General features: G+C 37.0%; 1 protein-coding gene across 1 annotated transcript in view; it reads right to left on the reverse strand.

The window, feature by feature from the left end:
- The window catches only part of Cenpc (centromere protein C), a 56,521-nt gene that overhangs the window by 17,240 nt on the left and 25,404 nt on the right, over positions 1–13,877 (reverse strand). Inside the window, exons 7-11 of the mRNA XM_029477789.1 lie at positions 12,080–12,253; positions 10,876–11,155; positions 10,215–10,361; positions 9,027–9,109; positions 5,702–5,758 (exon numbers count right to left, since the gene is read on the reverse strand). Of these exons, the coding sequence (XP_029333649.1) occupies positions 5,702–5,758; positions 9,027–9,109; positions 10,215–10,361; positions 10,876–11,155; positions 12,080–12,253 (741 nt within the window). The remainder of the gene's footprint in view (positions 1–5,701; positions 5,759–9,026; positions 9,110–10,214; positions 10,362–10,875; positions 11,156–12,079; positions 12,254–13,877) is intronic.

Genomic DNA, 13,877 nt, shown 5'->3' on the forward strand with positions numbered 1-13,877 from the left:
CAGAAGATGTTCCAACTGGTAAGAAAGACACATGCTCCACTATGTTCATAGCAGCCTTATTTATAATAGCCAGAAGCTGGAAAGAACCCAGATGCCCCTTAACAGAGGAATGGATACAAAAAAATGTGGTACATTTACACAATGGAGTACTACTCAGCTATTAAAAGGAATGAACTTATGAAATTCCTAGGCAAATGGTTGGACCTGGAGGACATCATCTTGAGTGAGGTAACACAATCACAAAAGAACTCAAATGATATGTTCTCACTGATAAGTGGATATTAGCCCAGAAACTTAGAATACCCAAGATATAAGATCCAATTTGGGAAACACATGAAACTCAAGAAGAATGAAGACTAAAGTGTGGACACTTTGCCCCTTCTTAGAATTGGGAACAAAACACCCATGGAAGGTGTTACAGAGACAAAGTGTGGAGCTGAGACAAAGGATGGACCATCTACAGACTTGCAGCAGACCCTCTGGGTCCCTGTGTCTGCGTGGAACGGGTCTCTTGGGCAGGTGGGCAAAGCATTGGATGAATTGACAAACAGATGCACACAGGAGAGGTGTTGAATCTGAATGTATTCTCAGGTCGAGCATCAGACTTTTTTATAGTACAGAGAATACCAGGGATTGCAAGTCACATCAGGCAAGGTACACTGAAGTTTTCCAGATACAAGAGAATGACTGTGAAAGGAATTTCAGGAACCAAATAACTGTTTACAATAGAGATTAGCAGTCCTGCCTAGGATCAGCCTAGTGACAGGCAAGAATTTCACACTTTAGTGTTAATAGCACCAGGGGGTTTTTACTCTTGGCAGGCCTCAAGAATAATGTAGTGTCAAGGACCCCTAAATTCCTAGGCCTTGCTAATTCTTATCTTGTCTGGAGAATCTCCATTTTCAGGAGAGTATATCAACTTGCTATAGGTATGGAATGTAGCCTGTACTAAAGATTTCTATCTCAGTGAGATTCCCAGGCTCTTTCTGCAGACCAGTTGAGCCATTGGTCCCGTCTATTGTAATGCTTAATTAGTTACTGAATAGGTTAAACTTCCTTGCTGCTTTCTGGGATCTTGGAACACTGGGTTTAGCTATGTCAGAATTCAATCTTAAAAGGCACTTATAATAGTGTAATACTGATAGAGAGCACGTGGATCCATACACTAGATAACTCGGGAATGGAAAATTAATGTATGGGTTAGAGGGAATGCCAGACTCCAGGAGGAGAGCTTCCTTGAAACTCTGTTTCCTCGTGAGCAGCTTCCAAACCTCTGCCTGTTAAGCTGACTCGACTGGAGTGCATGGCAGAGACTGCCATATCCAGGGATCCATTCCATAATTAGCCTCCAAACGCTGACACCACTGCATACACTAGCAAGATTTTGCTGAAAGGACCCTGATATAGCTGTCTCTTGTGAGACTATGGCAGGGCCTAGCAAACACAGAAGTGGATGAGGAGCTAGAGAAAGTTCCCAAGGAGCTAAAGGGAACTGAAACCCTATAGGTGGAACAACAATATGAAATAACCAATACCCCGGAGCTGCATATGCATCAAAAGATGGCCTAGTCAGCCATCACTGGAAAGAGAGGCCCATTGGTCATGCAAACTTTATATGCCCCAGTACAGAGGAACACCAGGGCCAAAAAGGGGGGGGGGGCGGTATGGGGGACTTTTGGGATAGCATTGGAAATGTAAATGAGGAAAATACCTAAAAATATTTAAAAAGAAAACAAAAGAAAAGAAAACAAATTAACCCAATTTTAAAAATGGGTATACAACTAAAATGTTCTCAAATGATAATACACAAATGGCTGAGAAATACATCCTTAACCATCTAGAAATGCAAATTAAAACTACTTCGAAATTTCATCTTAACTCCAGTCAGAATGGCCAAGATCAATAAAACAAATGGCAGCACACGCTGGCATGGATGTGGAGAAAGGGGAACACTCCTCCATTGCTGGTGGGACTGCAAAGCTGTACAGCTACTATAAAAGTCAGGAAGGAGGTTTCTCAAAAAACTGATCCAGCCATACCACTCCTAGTTATAGTCCCAAAGAACCATATCTCCCTACAGAGGCACTTGCTCATCCATGCTTACTGCTTTTCTTTTCATAATAGCCAGAAATTATAAGCAGCCAAAATGTCCAGCTACTGATAGACAGTTAAGGGAAATGTGGCATTTTTACAATGTGATATTATTCAGTTGTTAAGAAAAATAAAAGTTGCAAGTAAACGGATAAAGCTAGAAATAATCATCCTGAATGAAGTAACCTGGACCCAAATAAACAAAGATTATGTGTTTTCTTTTATATGGTTGTTAGTTTTCCACATATCTGATTCAACCCAAAAAACTACAGAGGTTAAATACTTAGTAAGGAACCAGGGAAGGAGGGGTTCTCCCAAAGAATGGGTACCAGAATATGGGTTATATAGAGATAAAGGGGAAATTAGACTAAGAAGATTAAATGGGGGGGAAGGAAATTTTTAGATGGACATCTAACATCATTTTGAAAAGTCATAGGGAAACCTACCATTTTATAAGCTTCTTAAAATACATACGTGAAATTAAAAGAACTTAAATGGAGTAATCATATAATGAGGGAAACATCATATGCCACCAACTAAACACTCCAGCACTAGGAATAGGTTACCTCTTGTTGAGTCACTGGCCACAGGAGTCCCATAACCTGCCCAACCTCCAAAACACTGCAAGTTATGGTCAATGCTACTGGTTACTCTCTACAGCCTCAGTAAATAAGGCCCTATTACTGAATATATAACTTCCTTATGTCATCAAACACAGAGAAATTAAGCTGATTATGAACTAGAGCTTCACCTCTACTACTGAGCATCATGGTACTGAAAGGTTCTTTTCTTGCTACCAGAGAAAAGTTATCAGGAATACCACCCAGCTACAAATCCAGAAACCTACAACAGCAACCTGATTAGTGCATATACTGGCACAATAGTGGCATAAATGTTATGAGAGTAACCAACCACTTTTTGACTGGATTTAAGGTTCATTCCATAAGATGATATCCATACCTGACACTACTAATAGTCAAGAACCAGAGTATAGGCCTTTGGGGAAAGTGTATAATTTTTCTGCTAAAGGAACACAGAAATAAAATGGCTTCTAGTGGTACACTGCTACCCACAGATCAGATCAGATCATTTCTCAGCCCTTAACAGATATGCTTCTTCTTGAAGTAGATAGGAATTAAAACAGAGGCCTACAACTAACCAATGAGCAGAGAGGGAGAGAGGGTGGAACACTCACCCATAAATGGGATGTCTTTATCAAAGCCCTCCCCTGAGGGCTCAGTGATCTAAGAGGGAGAGGAATCATAAAGATTGTAAAAGTCAGAGGTGTTGGTAGACTCCAGTGAATCAGTATCCTCCAGGACTGATATGAACTCACAAAGACTGTGACAGCGCACACAAGACCTGCACAGGTTCAAGTCAGACAAACACCCAACTATGAAGGAGAAATAAATACAGAAATCCCATCCCTAATCAAGAAGCTATTTGCAACTAATATTTGCTGGGAAAGGGAAACCTATTTTTCTCCAATGGAGCAGCACATTCCAGAGTAGTGCCCATGCACAGGAATTGCTGGCCAACAGAAAATGGACTCTGGTTTTTGCCACTATTTGATTTTTTTTTCCATTTTTCTTTTCTTTTTTTAAAGTTGCTTTTCCTTTTCTTTTGTTTTTTGAGAAAGAGAAGACATGAGTAAGTTGGAAAGTGGAGAGGATCTGGGAGCAGCTGGGGCAAGAAAAAGAACATGATTAAAAAATATTGTATGAAAAAATTTTAAATTAAGATAAACTTGAACATTTTGATCAGCCTTCATTATGGCACGGTCATGCCTGTATGTAATGGACTTGGGTCAATCCCATATAATACCCTCTCTTGTCCTTCTTACTGTCACGTTCTTACCATCTCTTCCTAGTTTACCTCTCTCTAATTCTCTTGTTTTTATTCCTTCTTTTTTAAAAAACCTAGATCCCACATAGGAGAAGAAACATAAAATGCTTGACTTTATCCAACTCATGTACTTAGCAAGTCCAGAGACTGGAAGAAATCTGTAAGTTTCGACTACATTCTAGAGGGGGATTTTACAAAGCATGACTCATTGCTCATTGACTTATTAGAGTCTGTCTACCGTGTAGTGATCATATGACTAGAATTTTCCAAGTGGTCATATAGAGATGTGTATAATACATTAGAATCTGTATTGTCTTAATAAAACTTAGAATAGGCTAAAGGAAAAAATAAAATTAATCAACATGATTTATATTTATCAAGAGGCAAAATAGAAAAGATTAAATGAGTTGGTAAGGATTATTTTTCCTCCTTGTGACTCTAAATTTGCTTTGTTTTAGAGAAGGTGTTAAGATATAACCTTGGGGGCTGGTGAGATGGCTCAGTGGTTAAGAGTGCCAACTGCTCTTCTGAAGGTCCGGAGTTCAAATCCCAGCAAGCACTTGGTGGCTCACAACCATCCGTAACGAAATCTGATGCCCTCTTCTGGAGTATCTGAGGACAGCTACAGTGTACTTACATATAATAAATAAATAAATCTTTAAACACAGATCAGTGTTTAAAGTATAGTGGGTATAGTGTCAGTTATGCACTCTATACTACTGAGACACACATCTAGTCCTAAAGGGGAAGAGGTATATAAATGTCATAGATACCCAAGCGTTTGAAGGAGAAAGCATGGCAAATTTTTGAAATGGCCAAAGACAGAAAGAAGGGAGAAAAGAAATGGTCTTTCAACTCATCTAGCAAAAACAAAGAAGACCAGTTACTGTTGGAAATTAAATACTCATTAAGTAAAGGAAAAAGAAAGCATGCTGTTATCTGAAATAATTTGTATAGAGTGAATTCCTCTACTAAGGAATTCTACTACTGAATTTGACTAAACAGTATAGTACACTGATCTGTGTTTATAAGCTTTCACATCAAAGACTACAGGTGAGGAGTGTGGCTTAGTGGTTAGAATCCAACCACTGCATAGAATTTGAAAGACCCTAAAGTGATCACTAGCAGCCTGAAAAATAAATAAAATCATATTTAAAAACTATTGTCCCTATGTAGCATGCTAATACAAACAGAAAGCTAGTTCTCCTTTAATAGTAGACAAAGTGGAACTCCTAGTTAAAGCTGACAAGCATGACATATAATGGCAGAATAAATAGATAAAGATTAAAAATTTACCAACTTTTAAATGCACTATGTCAACTGTGGTGGGGTATGTCTTAGACAGATGGCTTCAATAGAACACAAAGGCTCTGCATCACACAAAGGTGGGAGATCCCATGGATTTTGACTGACAAGTATCTTTTGATAAGCTGTGGAATTTTAATGCAGTTCTCTCATTTGCTACTAGAGGAAAATGGGAGAGCAGCTCTTAGGAGCATCATCTATCTGGCAGTTATCCCCACTAGCCTCTTTACTTGGGTGGCATCACAGAACAGAGGAAAGTTAAGGACTATAGGACTTACAAATAAAGAATAGAATAATAACTCAGTGGGTTATAATGATATATTTTGAAATGCTGAGAACTAAATACATAACAGTAATCTGGATATATTTTCCCTGCTTAAATAAATTATGTTGTATTTAAAGAGAGATTCAGTAGTACTAGTTTTTTCAATGGGAATATTATAAGAATAAATTATTTTACCTAATTTGTGATGTAATTTTTTATCTGGTACCATATTAGAACTTCTTGTTGTAAAATCTGCAAAATACAAAAGATAGCATTATAAACAACGCAACATGCCTGCTAATTTTCTATTGACTTGAGGTAGTATATGGCCAACTTTAGTAAGTACTATAAATAAGGTTTAAACATGAAAATCTAACTTATACTTTAATTTTTCATTGATAAACAATACAAGCTAAGGAAAAACAGCATAACATCTCATTATACTTTGCTATAATAAACTTATTTAAATAGCACAGCCATTAGGAGGAACAAAGCCCAAACAGCATTCTCCTTTGCTCATGAATGGAAAATGAGCCACTAGCAAATACAACACCTGACATAATGGTGCCTAACAACTTGAGTGTGTACCGTCTTAACTCTACAATAAAAACACACAGGTTTGCTGAACAGATTCAGAAATAAAACCCACAGTCAGAGGGTGAGTGGGGGATGGGGGGAATAAAATCTGGAGTGTAAAGAAATAAAGAAAAGTAAGAGGAGGAGGAGGAGGAGGAGGAGGAGGAAGAAGAAGACGAGAAGGAGAGGAGGAGGAGGGAGAGGAGGAGGAGGAAAAAGAAGATAATCGAGGGGGAAAAAAAAAGGAAACAGTGGGCTCTGGCAATTCGAGGAAAAAAAAAAAGGAAACAGTGGGTTCTGGCAATCCGCGTAGCCTAAACAGCCACTTTCACAATAAATTAGAAAAAGTGTCATTTCAAAGAAAATGACCTCCAATTCATGAATGTACGTCAAATTCTGATATATGCATATAACTGTATATATGGATTATAGATACAGAAGGCTTATCATCTTATAGACTTTGCTGATGAGCACAGCATATTTTACAAAAATATTTTTATTTAGTTTACTTTCATGTGTGCCAGAGGGTGTGTATGCAGGTGACTGGGAGGCCAGAAGAGGACATCAGGTCCCCTGGAACTAGTTACAGATGGTAAATGACTCACCAGGAAAGACAGTCCTGAGAGCCAAACTCAGCTCCTCTGCAAAACAGCAAGCTCCTAACAGAGGAGCATCACTCCAGCCCCCTACATTGTTGTTGTTTTATCATTAATATCGTTTTAGTTTCTCTAGACAGAGTTTCTCTGTGTAGCCCTGCCTGTCCTGGAAATTACTCTGTAGATCAGGCCTGCCTCAAACTCACAGATTCTTCTGCCTCTGTCTCCCAAGTGATTAAAGATGTGCACCAAAAAATTAAAAAAAAAAAATAAAAAAGAAAAAAAGAAATAAAACCCATCTTTTTTTGTTTATTTTTTACACAAAACTCAACCATAAAGATAGGCACCCCTGAAAGTGAGTTAGGCGGCAAAAGGTATTCCAAGCAAACGCAACCAAGAAGCAAGAAAGTGTTGGTGACCATTAATATTTGACTAAACAGACTTCAAGCTAAAATAATCAGAAGACTAAAAGAAGAATGCTTCGTTCTAATCAAAGGAAGAATTAACCAAGAAGACATTTCTATCATAAACAGATGTGCACCAAACTCCGGTGCACACAGTTTCATAAAACGTGAACTACTGAAGTAAAAGTAACAAATAAACATCTCCCCATTAATAAACACTATGTGATTTCAATATCCTACGATTTGCAATGGACAGGTCATCTGAACAAAATAGAAACAGAAACATCAGAATTAACAGATCACAGAGCTTAACAGGTATCTACAGATTATTCTATCTAAACACAAAAGAGTATACATGCTACTCAGCACATGGAATTTTCTCTAAAGGTGATATCCTGGGACACACACACAATTCTTAACAGATTCAGAAAGATTGAAATAACTCTCTATAGCCTATCTGACCATGGTGAAACAATAAAACTTAAAACCAACAGCAAACAAACTTTCAGTAAGTACACAAACTAATGGAGAACAAAGAACTCATAACTGAATGATTAGTGGGGCAAAGAAGAAATCAAAGAAAAAAAAAAAAAAGATTTCTTGGAACTAAATGAAAGGAGACCATAACAGCAAAACTGTCACAGTCACAACAGCCCTGCGAGGGAAATGTAAGTGCTTAACTCAAAAAGTTAAGATGAACAAGAACAAACCAAATCCAAACCCAGTCTATGGCCAGAAACAATAGAAATCAGAGCAGAAGTTAATGAAATACAAGCAAAGAAAACAATACAAAGAATTAAGAAATCCAGGAGCTGGGTCTCTGAGGAGAAAAAAGATTGGCAGACCCCTGACCTAAGATTCTGCTGTATCTGCTCCTCCTTTCGCAAGTCCCCACGGGGTAAGAACAATGCTATTGTCTCAGATGCTTAGACCAACAACCTTAATGTTCTTTCGAGTGTCTATTTCGTATAACCACCAACCTTATAACAAATAATCAGTAATCCCTCTTGACTTCCAACATTTTCTATCAATAAAACAAATAAATAGCAAATACAGTCCACCCAGCACCCACATTGTGGGTCACAACTATCTGTTAACTCCAGTTCCAGGGAATTCGATGCCCTCTTTGGACATCAAAAGTCATCAGTCATACATGTGATGCAGACATACATGCAAAAAGCTCATTAACAAAAAATAAAAAGCCCCCAAAATTTAAATACGTTAAAAATACATTTTTAAAAGAACATATTACAAAATACTATATAGGGAAAACTATTCAAAATTATACTTGGGCAAATTCACTGGTTCTTTACTAAATAAAAGGTAAAGAATATAGAAAGGGTTAAAATTTAAAAATAAATATATAAATGTAAAAACAGTAAAAAAAAATTAGTGAATTAATAATAAAAATGATAGTATAACATTATATTCAAGCACTGAAAAAAAAGTATAAAACTATTGAGGCATGAAAACTTTCAAACTTATATAAAATAGAGGAAAACAGTATAATGAACTCAATATATCAACCACCTATCTTCATTAGTCATCAACATGAGTTACTACTGCTTTAAGTATTTCCTTATCAGCTTAACAAATCTATTGACCTGTCTGTCTGTCCATTCATCCATCCATCTATCCAGCCATCCATTCTGTTGCAGGATGATATATACGACAAGGAATATGTGTGAAGAGCAGAGGACAATTTGTGGAAATCAATCGTCTCCCTTTACTATGTGGATTCTAGGGAATTCAACTCAGGTGGTCAGTCTTAGCAGCAAGTGCCTTTACCAGTCTAGACCATTTCAACAAATTTCCAACCATAAAGCTGGAAGTAGGAAGTTAGGAGTAGACCCACATTTGCTACTACTGAAAACATAAATAAACACAGACTTCTTTATATTCATAGTGGCTTAGAAACCAAGATAGTAGAAAATAATAACTTACGCAAACTCTTCTGGTCCTGTTCATCACCCATCTCAGAATTACTGCTCCCTGGCATTTCATAATTCTTGAACCTGGAAGGTCCACTTAAAAACAAAACAAACATAACATTTGTGCTTTAATAATATATATTTCTGTGTGTCTAAATCTCATGATCATGTCTTAAAACTATCATGTCTCTTTCTTATGAAATTAAAAGTGATGCAATAGGTCATCAAAAATGTGTTTCCGTGCAGCATAAAGCAAGGACTATTTGATCCCATAACTGAGTCAAATCTATCTAAATGAGAGACAGAGACAGAGACAGAGATGGATGGACAGACAGACAGCTACTACAGGTTTAATTTCATATTTTATACACAATTCCTTTTTAAAATTAGGATCCACTTGCTGGTTTCTCTTATTTTTATAAAAGAATGTTGCTATTGGACTTGACTAGCCTTCTAACAGCCCCATGAATGGAAAAGGGTCTAGGTACGCTTCTTGGTAGTGCATGCCTATAATCCTAGCATTCAAGAGGCAGCAGGATGGAAAAGTCAAGGGCAGTTTAGGTCCATCAATAGGCCCAGGGCCTGGGCTAAGTAACAATCATAGTCCCTCCCACAGTAAAGAACCCTGGTCCCCCCTTTAACAGCTGAGGAGTTGCTCTCATTCACTAGTCTTTCACTTTTAAAGGTTTTAACAGTTCGTAGATAATACCAGCATATTAATTTCACTTGTTCAGTGTTAGTAGATGTTTTAGCAACACATCCACAAAGCCCTTAGCAATCTTCTTTTCAAAAGATAAAACCTCATTTCCCTTTTCTTGAATGTGGTCTGGAGTTGTGATGACCTTAAGTCATCAAAAGACATTGATTTCCCTTATGGTCACTTTCTTCTCTAAGATCATTTACTTTGTAAGAAGTCAGCTGCCATAAAAAAGAAACGAAGGTTGACTACCAAAAGACAGCCAACGGCCGTGGGAAACAACGTTGTAGTCAAGTCTTCAAAGATTTACAAAAAGAGAAAGACACTTCCAAACTTAGCCCAGCTAGGTACCCCTTGCCCAGATTTCCAGCTCACACAAGGTATAAAGTAATACATTTGCAAGCTAACACCAAAAATCAAATAATGTTTGGGAATAAGCTGCTACACTGAAATGGATAACTAGTGTAGTGAGTGGCTTCTATTATCACTACACTGTATACACACCTTTCTTCCCACACTGAGCGTTTAGACGTTTCTGAATTTGAAGCAGACTCCATTTGTGTCTTGCTTGTATATTCCTCAGTATGAGACTTTAAATGAACATTCGGTGATGTCGTAACATGGTTTTGATACTTACAGCCTCTTTTAGGTCTATGAAAAAAAGTTTAAAATTATAGTTTTCAAATGTATTTTGAAAAGTTCTTTCTTCTAGAAACAATATACAAATGATCATACAAGCAATATAAAATTGGCTATAGGAAGTCTAGTTCATCCTGCTCAGTTGTAAAAGAGTCAGGTTCATGAAGGTATCTAGAGTTTACAAAGACGCCACATTTAAAAAAATATAATAGAGTAACAAAACAAACCTGGGCTGAGTCTAATAAAAAAAGGGACACCAAGTGGCATTAATTTAAACAATCTATGTGATATACTATACAACTAAATATCTATCACTTCCCATTGCCAAATGCGGAAACAAGTTCAGAATAGTTCTGTGCCTAGGTGTCTGTCTCCTAGCTGATTGCAGAGCCTGAATTTAAGAACAACTTTGTCAGTCCTTTATGTTTACTCTTACTCTGAATACTGCATAACAAAGCCAAACCAGTAAATTCTGAATGAGAAAAACAAAAGACAGCTATATTGTAAATACAAAAAAAAAAATTACCGAGAAATAGCAAGGCTCTTCTGAGTTGGGTCTGCCTCAATGTTTTTCAATGGCTTCCTCTGGGAACGAGAAATGTCATCATGGCCACTAACAGTTCCTCCAGAACCCTTTACATTTAAAGACGTCTGTACTCTTGAGCTCATCTCTGTCTTCTGTCTTTTTGATGGACCAGGTTTCTTCCCAGTACTCTTAGATACATGATTTCTCTTAGTCTGCTTTTTTTTATTGGGATATACCACTGATGAGTTATTTTCTTTTAAAGAATTTCTATCAACAGAACCTGAAAGATTCGATGACAATTTAAACTTAGCATGTTTGTTCAAATGATCTGGCTCACTCGAATACTGACACCATTACATTTACATAAAAATATACATACCAATTTAATAAGTTAAATTTGTTTCCACATCATTTTTTTTTAATTTTTTTTCAATTGTATTTGCAGGACATGTACTAGATTTTTTAATCCCATTATAAACTTCCTTAAATAATCTTTTCTCTCGCTTTGCACATTAATTGCCTGACCATCATAATGGTCAGTGCTGTCAGCTTGACAGGACCTAATATGCTAGGAGATGGGTCTGGGCATGCCTACGCTAGCTTAGTTATGTTAATGTTAGCTAAGGTGAGCAGACCCACCCACAGCCAGTGGGTGGCACCATTCCTTGGCTACCATCTTAGATCCTGGATGATACAGAGTGGAGAAAGTACATGCATTCTTCTTTGGATCCTGAGTTGGATACAATCTCAGGGGCTAGCCTCCTCAGACCATGTCTTACCTTCTAGAAGACCAAAAGAAATCCTTTTTCTCATAAGTTGCACTTATCAGAGTATTTTGTCACAGCAAAAGAAAAGACATAATCCTTAAGATCTGTTTCCCATAATTCCAAATTTCTCAGTTTATCATCTTTCTTTGTAGGTGCTAACATTATACCAAAATAGTACTCAAGTCTACCTATCCACCCCTCCTGTCTTTCTTGACTGTAACCTTCATCTCCATGAGCACAAGGACTTTTGACTTTGTCCACAGCACATGTCTATATACAGAACACTGGAGAACTTTATACTTCAGTTGACAATAGTGAATCCATTTAACTTTATCTTCATAAAAGTTTTCTATGTAATGGGAATAATTCACACATAACATCACAGAGAATGACTGTAGGGACCCTTCAATAAAGATAATTTAAATAAATATACTCACTCTCGTCTGATTTTACCCTCCACCAGTCAGATGGACGCCGAGAAATTCTACAATCTCTCCTGGAAGTCAAAGTTACTTTTTTGGAAACAGATTTGTTCTTGGACCCACCAGAAAAAAATTTCTTTCCAGATTTTCCCTTATTGGTTTGGGTGCTATTGTTTTTTTTCTCATTTTCTAATTTAAAGAAAAACCACAAAAAATATTCAGAATATAAGTTTTCAGAAGTTCACAAGAGATTTTAATTAAATAAAACTCAATTACAAAAACATCTTACATTTATGCAATGAGCTATTTTATTTTTACCACTGTTTTTTTTTTAAGAGAACATGTTTTCAATAAGATGTGATTTTCTGTCGATTAAATGTAAACATTGCTCACTGCTTGTCATAAACTAAAAGAGGAATATGTGTACCTGTGCATGCAGGGACATGCGGACAGGTGCACATGTGTGCAAACCAGCAGACAACCCTAAATGTCACCTCTTCTCATTTATGTATTCATTTACATTATATTGAGAGAGCTACTGCCTGTAACTCAGCATTAAGGCTATGCTGGCTGACCATCAAGCCCCAGGGATCGGCCTATCCTTGCCTCCCTAGCACTGGTATTACAAATGCATGAAACCACAACAGCTATAATTGTTTGACTTGGGGCTTGGCGATCAAACTCAGGTCATTCTGCTCGGAAGGCAAGCACGAAGCTGTCTAGCTACTTAAGCTGACTGCCTTTTGAAAGACAAAACATTGTCTCTTTGTACTTACCACTACTCAAAAATAAGACAGGAAGTTACTGCCTTTCATTTTAATTATTTTGAAATCTTATGTTGGAAGAAGACACTGACTATGACTCAATTATAAACCTTGAAATGATGTTACTTTGGAGTAACCTTACTGGCTCAATCCATGTATCCTTAAAACTTGTGACTGGACAGGAATTGAGATGATAGCAGAGAAGCAAACAATTAGTGACAGAAGAAACTAGCCATTGCTAGCTTTGATGATGGAGAAGGAGCAAGTCTAGGATTATGGGTAAGTAGATAGGATGGAAAAAGCAAGGAGTAGACCTTTCACAAACACAACAGAAGGAACAAAGCTACACAAAGATCCTTCAGTTTGTCTCAGTACCATGAAATTTTTGACCTAAAGAACTCTGTAAGATTTTTTTTACAAGGGCTGGAGAGATGGCTCAGCCATTAGGAACACTGACTGCTCTTCCAGAAGTCCTGAGTTCAATTTCCAGCAACCACATGGTGGCTCACAACCATCTGTAATGGAATCTCATGCCCTCTTCTAGTGTGTCTGAAGACAGCAACAGCGTACTCATATACATAAAATAAGTAAATAAAGCTATGTATTTATTTTAAAAGATTTTTAAAAATTTAAGTGTGTTGTTTAATCTTTGTAAGTTTGTGGCAATTTGTAACAATGAAAAATCACAATCAGTATAGTAAGATATCAGAACAATATATTCATTAACCAGTCGATATTCAAAAGTATTTATGAAGCTATAAAGCTCATATGGCAATATTGGGTAGAGATTTATTTTCTGTTCCTCTACTTTCATCCTATACACATCCATATAGCTATGTCAATCTGCATACCCCATAAGAATGACCAAGTAGCAGGGGAAAACATCATTAACTTGTTTAGTCTTTCACTTCTCCATGTAAGTTTCCGCCTTAGGAATGTTAAATAAAATTAAAAAAAAAAAAAAAAAAAAAAATCAAGTGCCTCAGTCCCGAAAAATACATAGAGAGATTGGCAAGAATAACCCCAAAGGTGGGTCAATCTTTAGAGAA

This window comes from Mus caroli, chromosome 5 (genome assembly GCF_900094665.2).
Source record: "Mus caroli chromosome 5, CAROLI_EIJ_v1.1, whole genome shotgun sequence".
Classification (NCBI taxonomy): domain Eukaryota; kingdom Metazoa; phylum Chordata; class Mammalia; order Rodentia; family Muridae; genus Mus; species Mus caroli.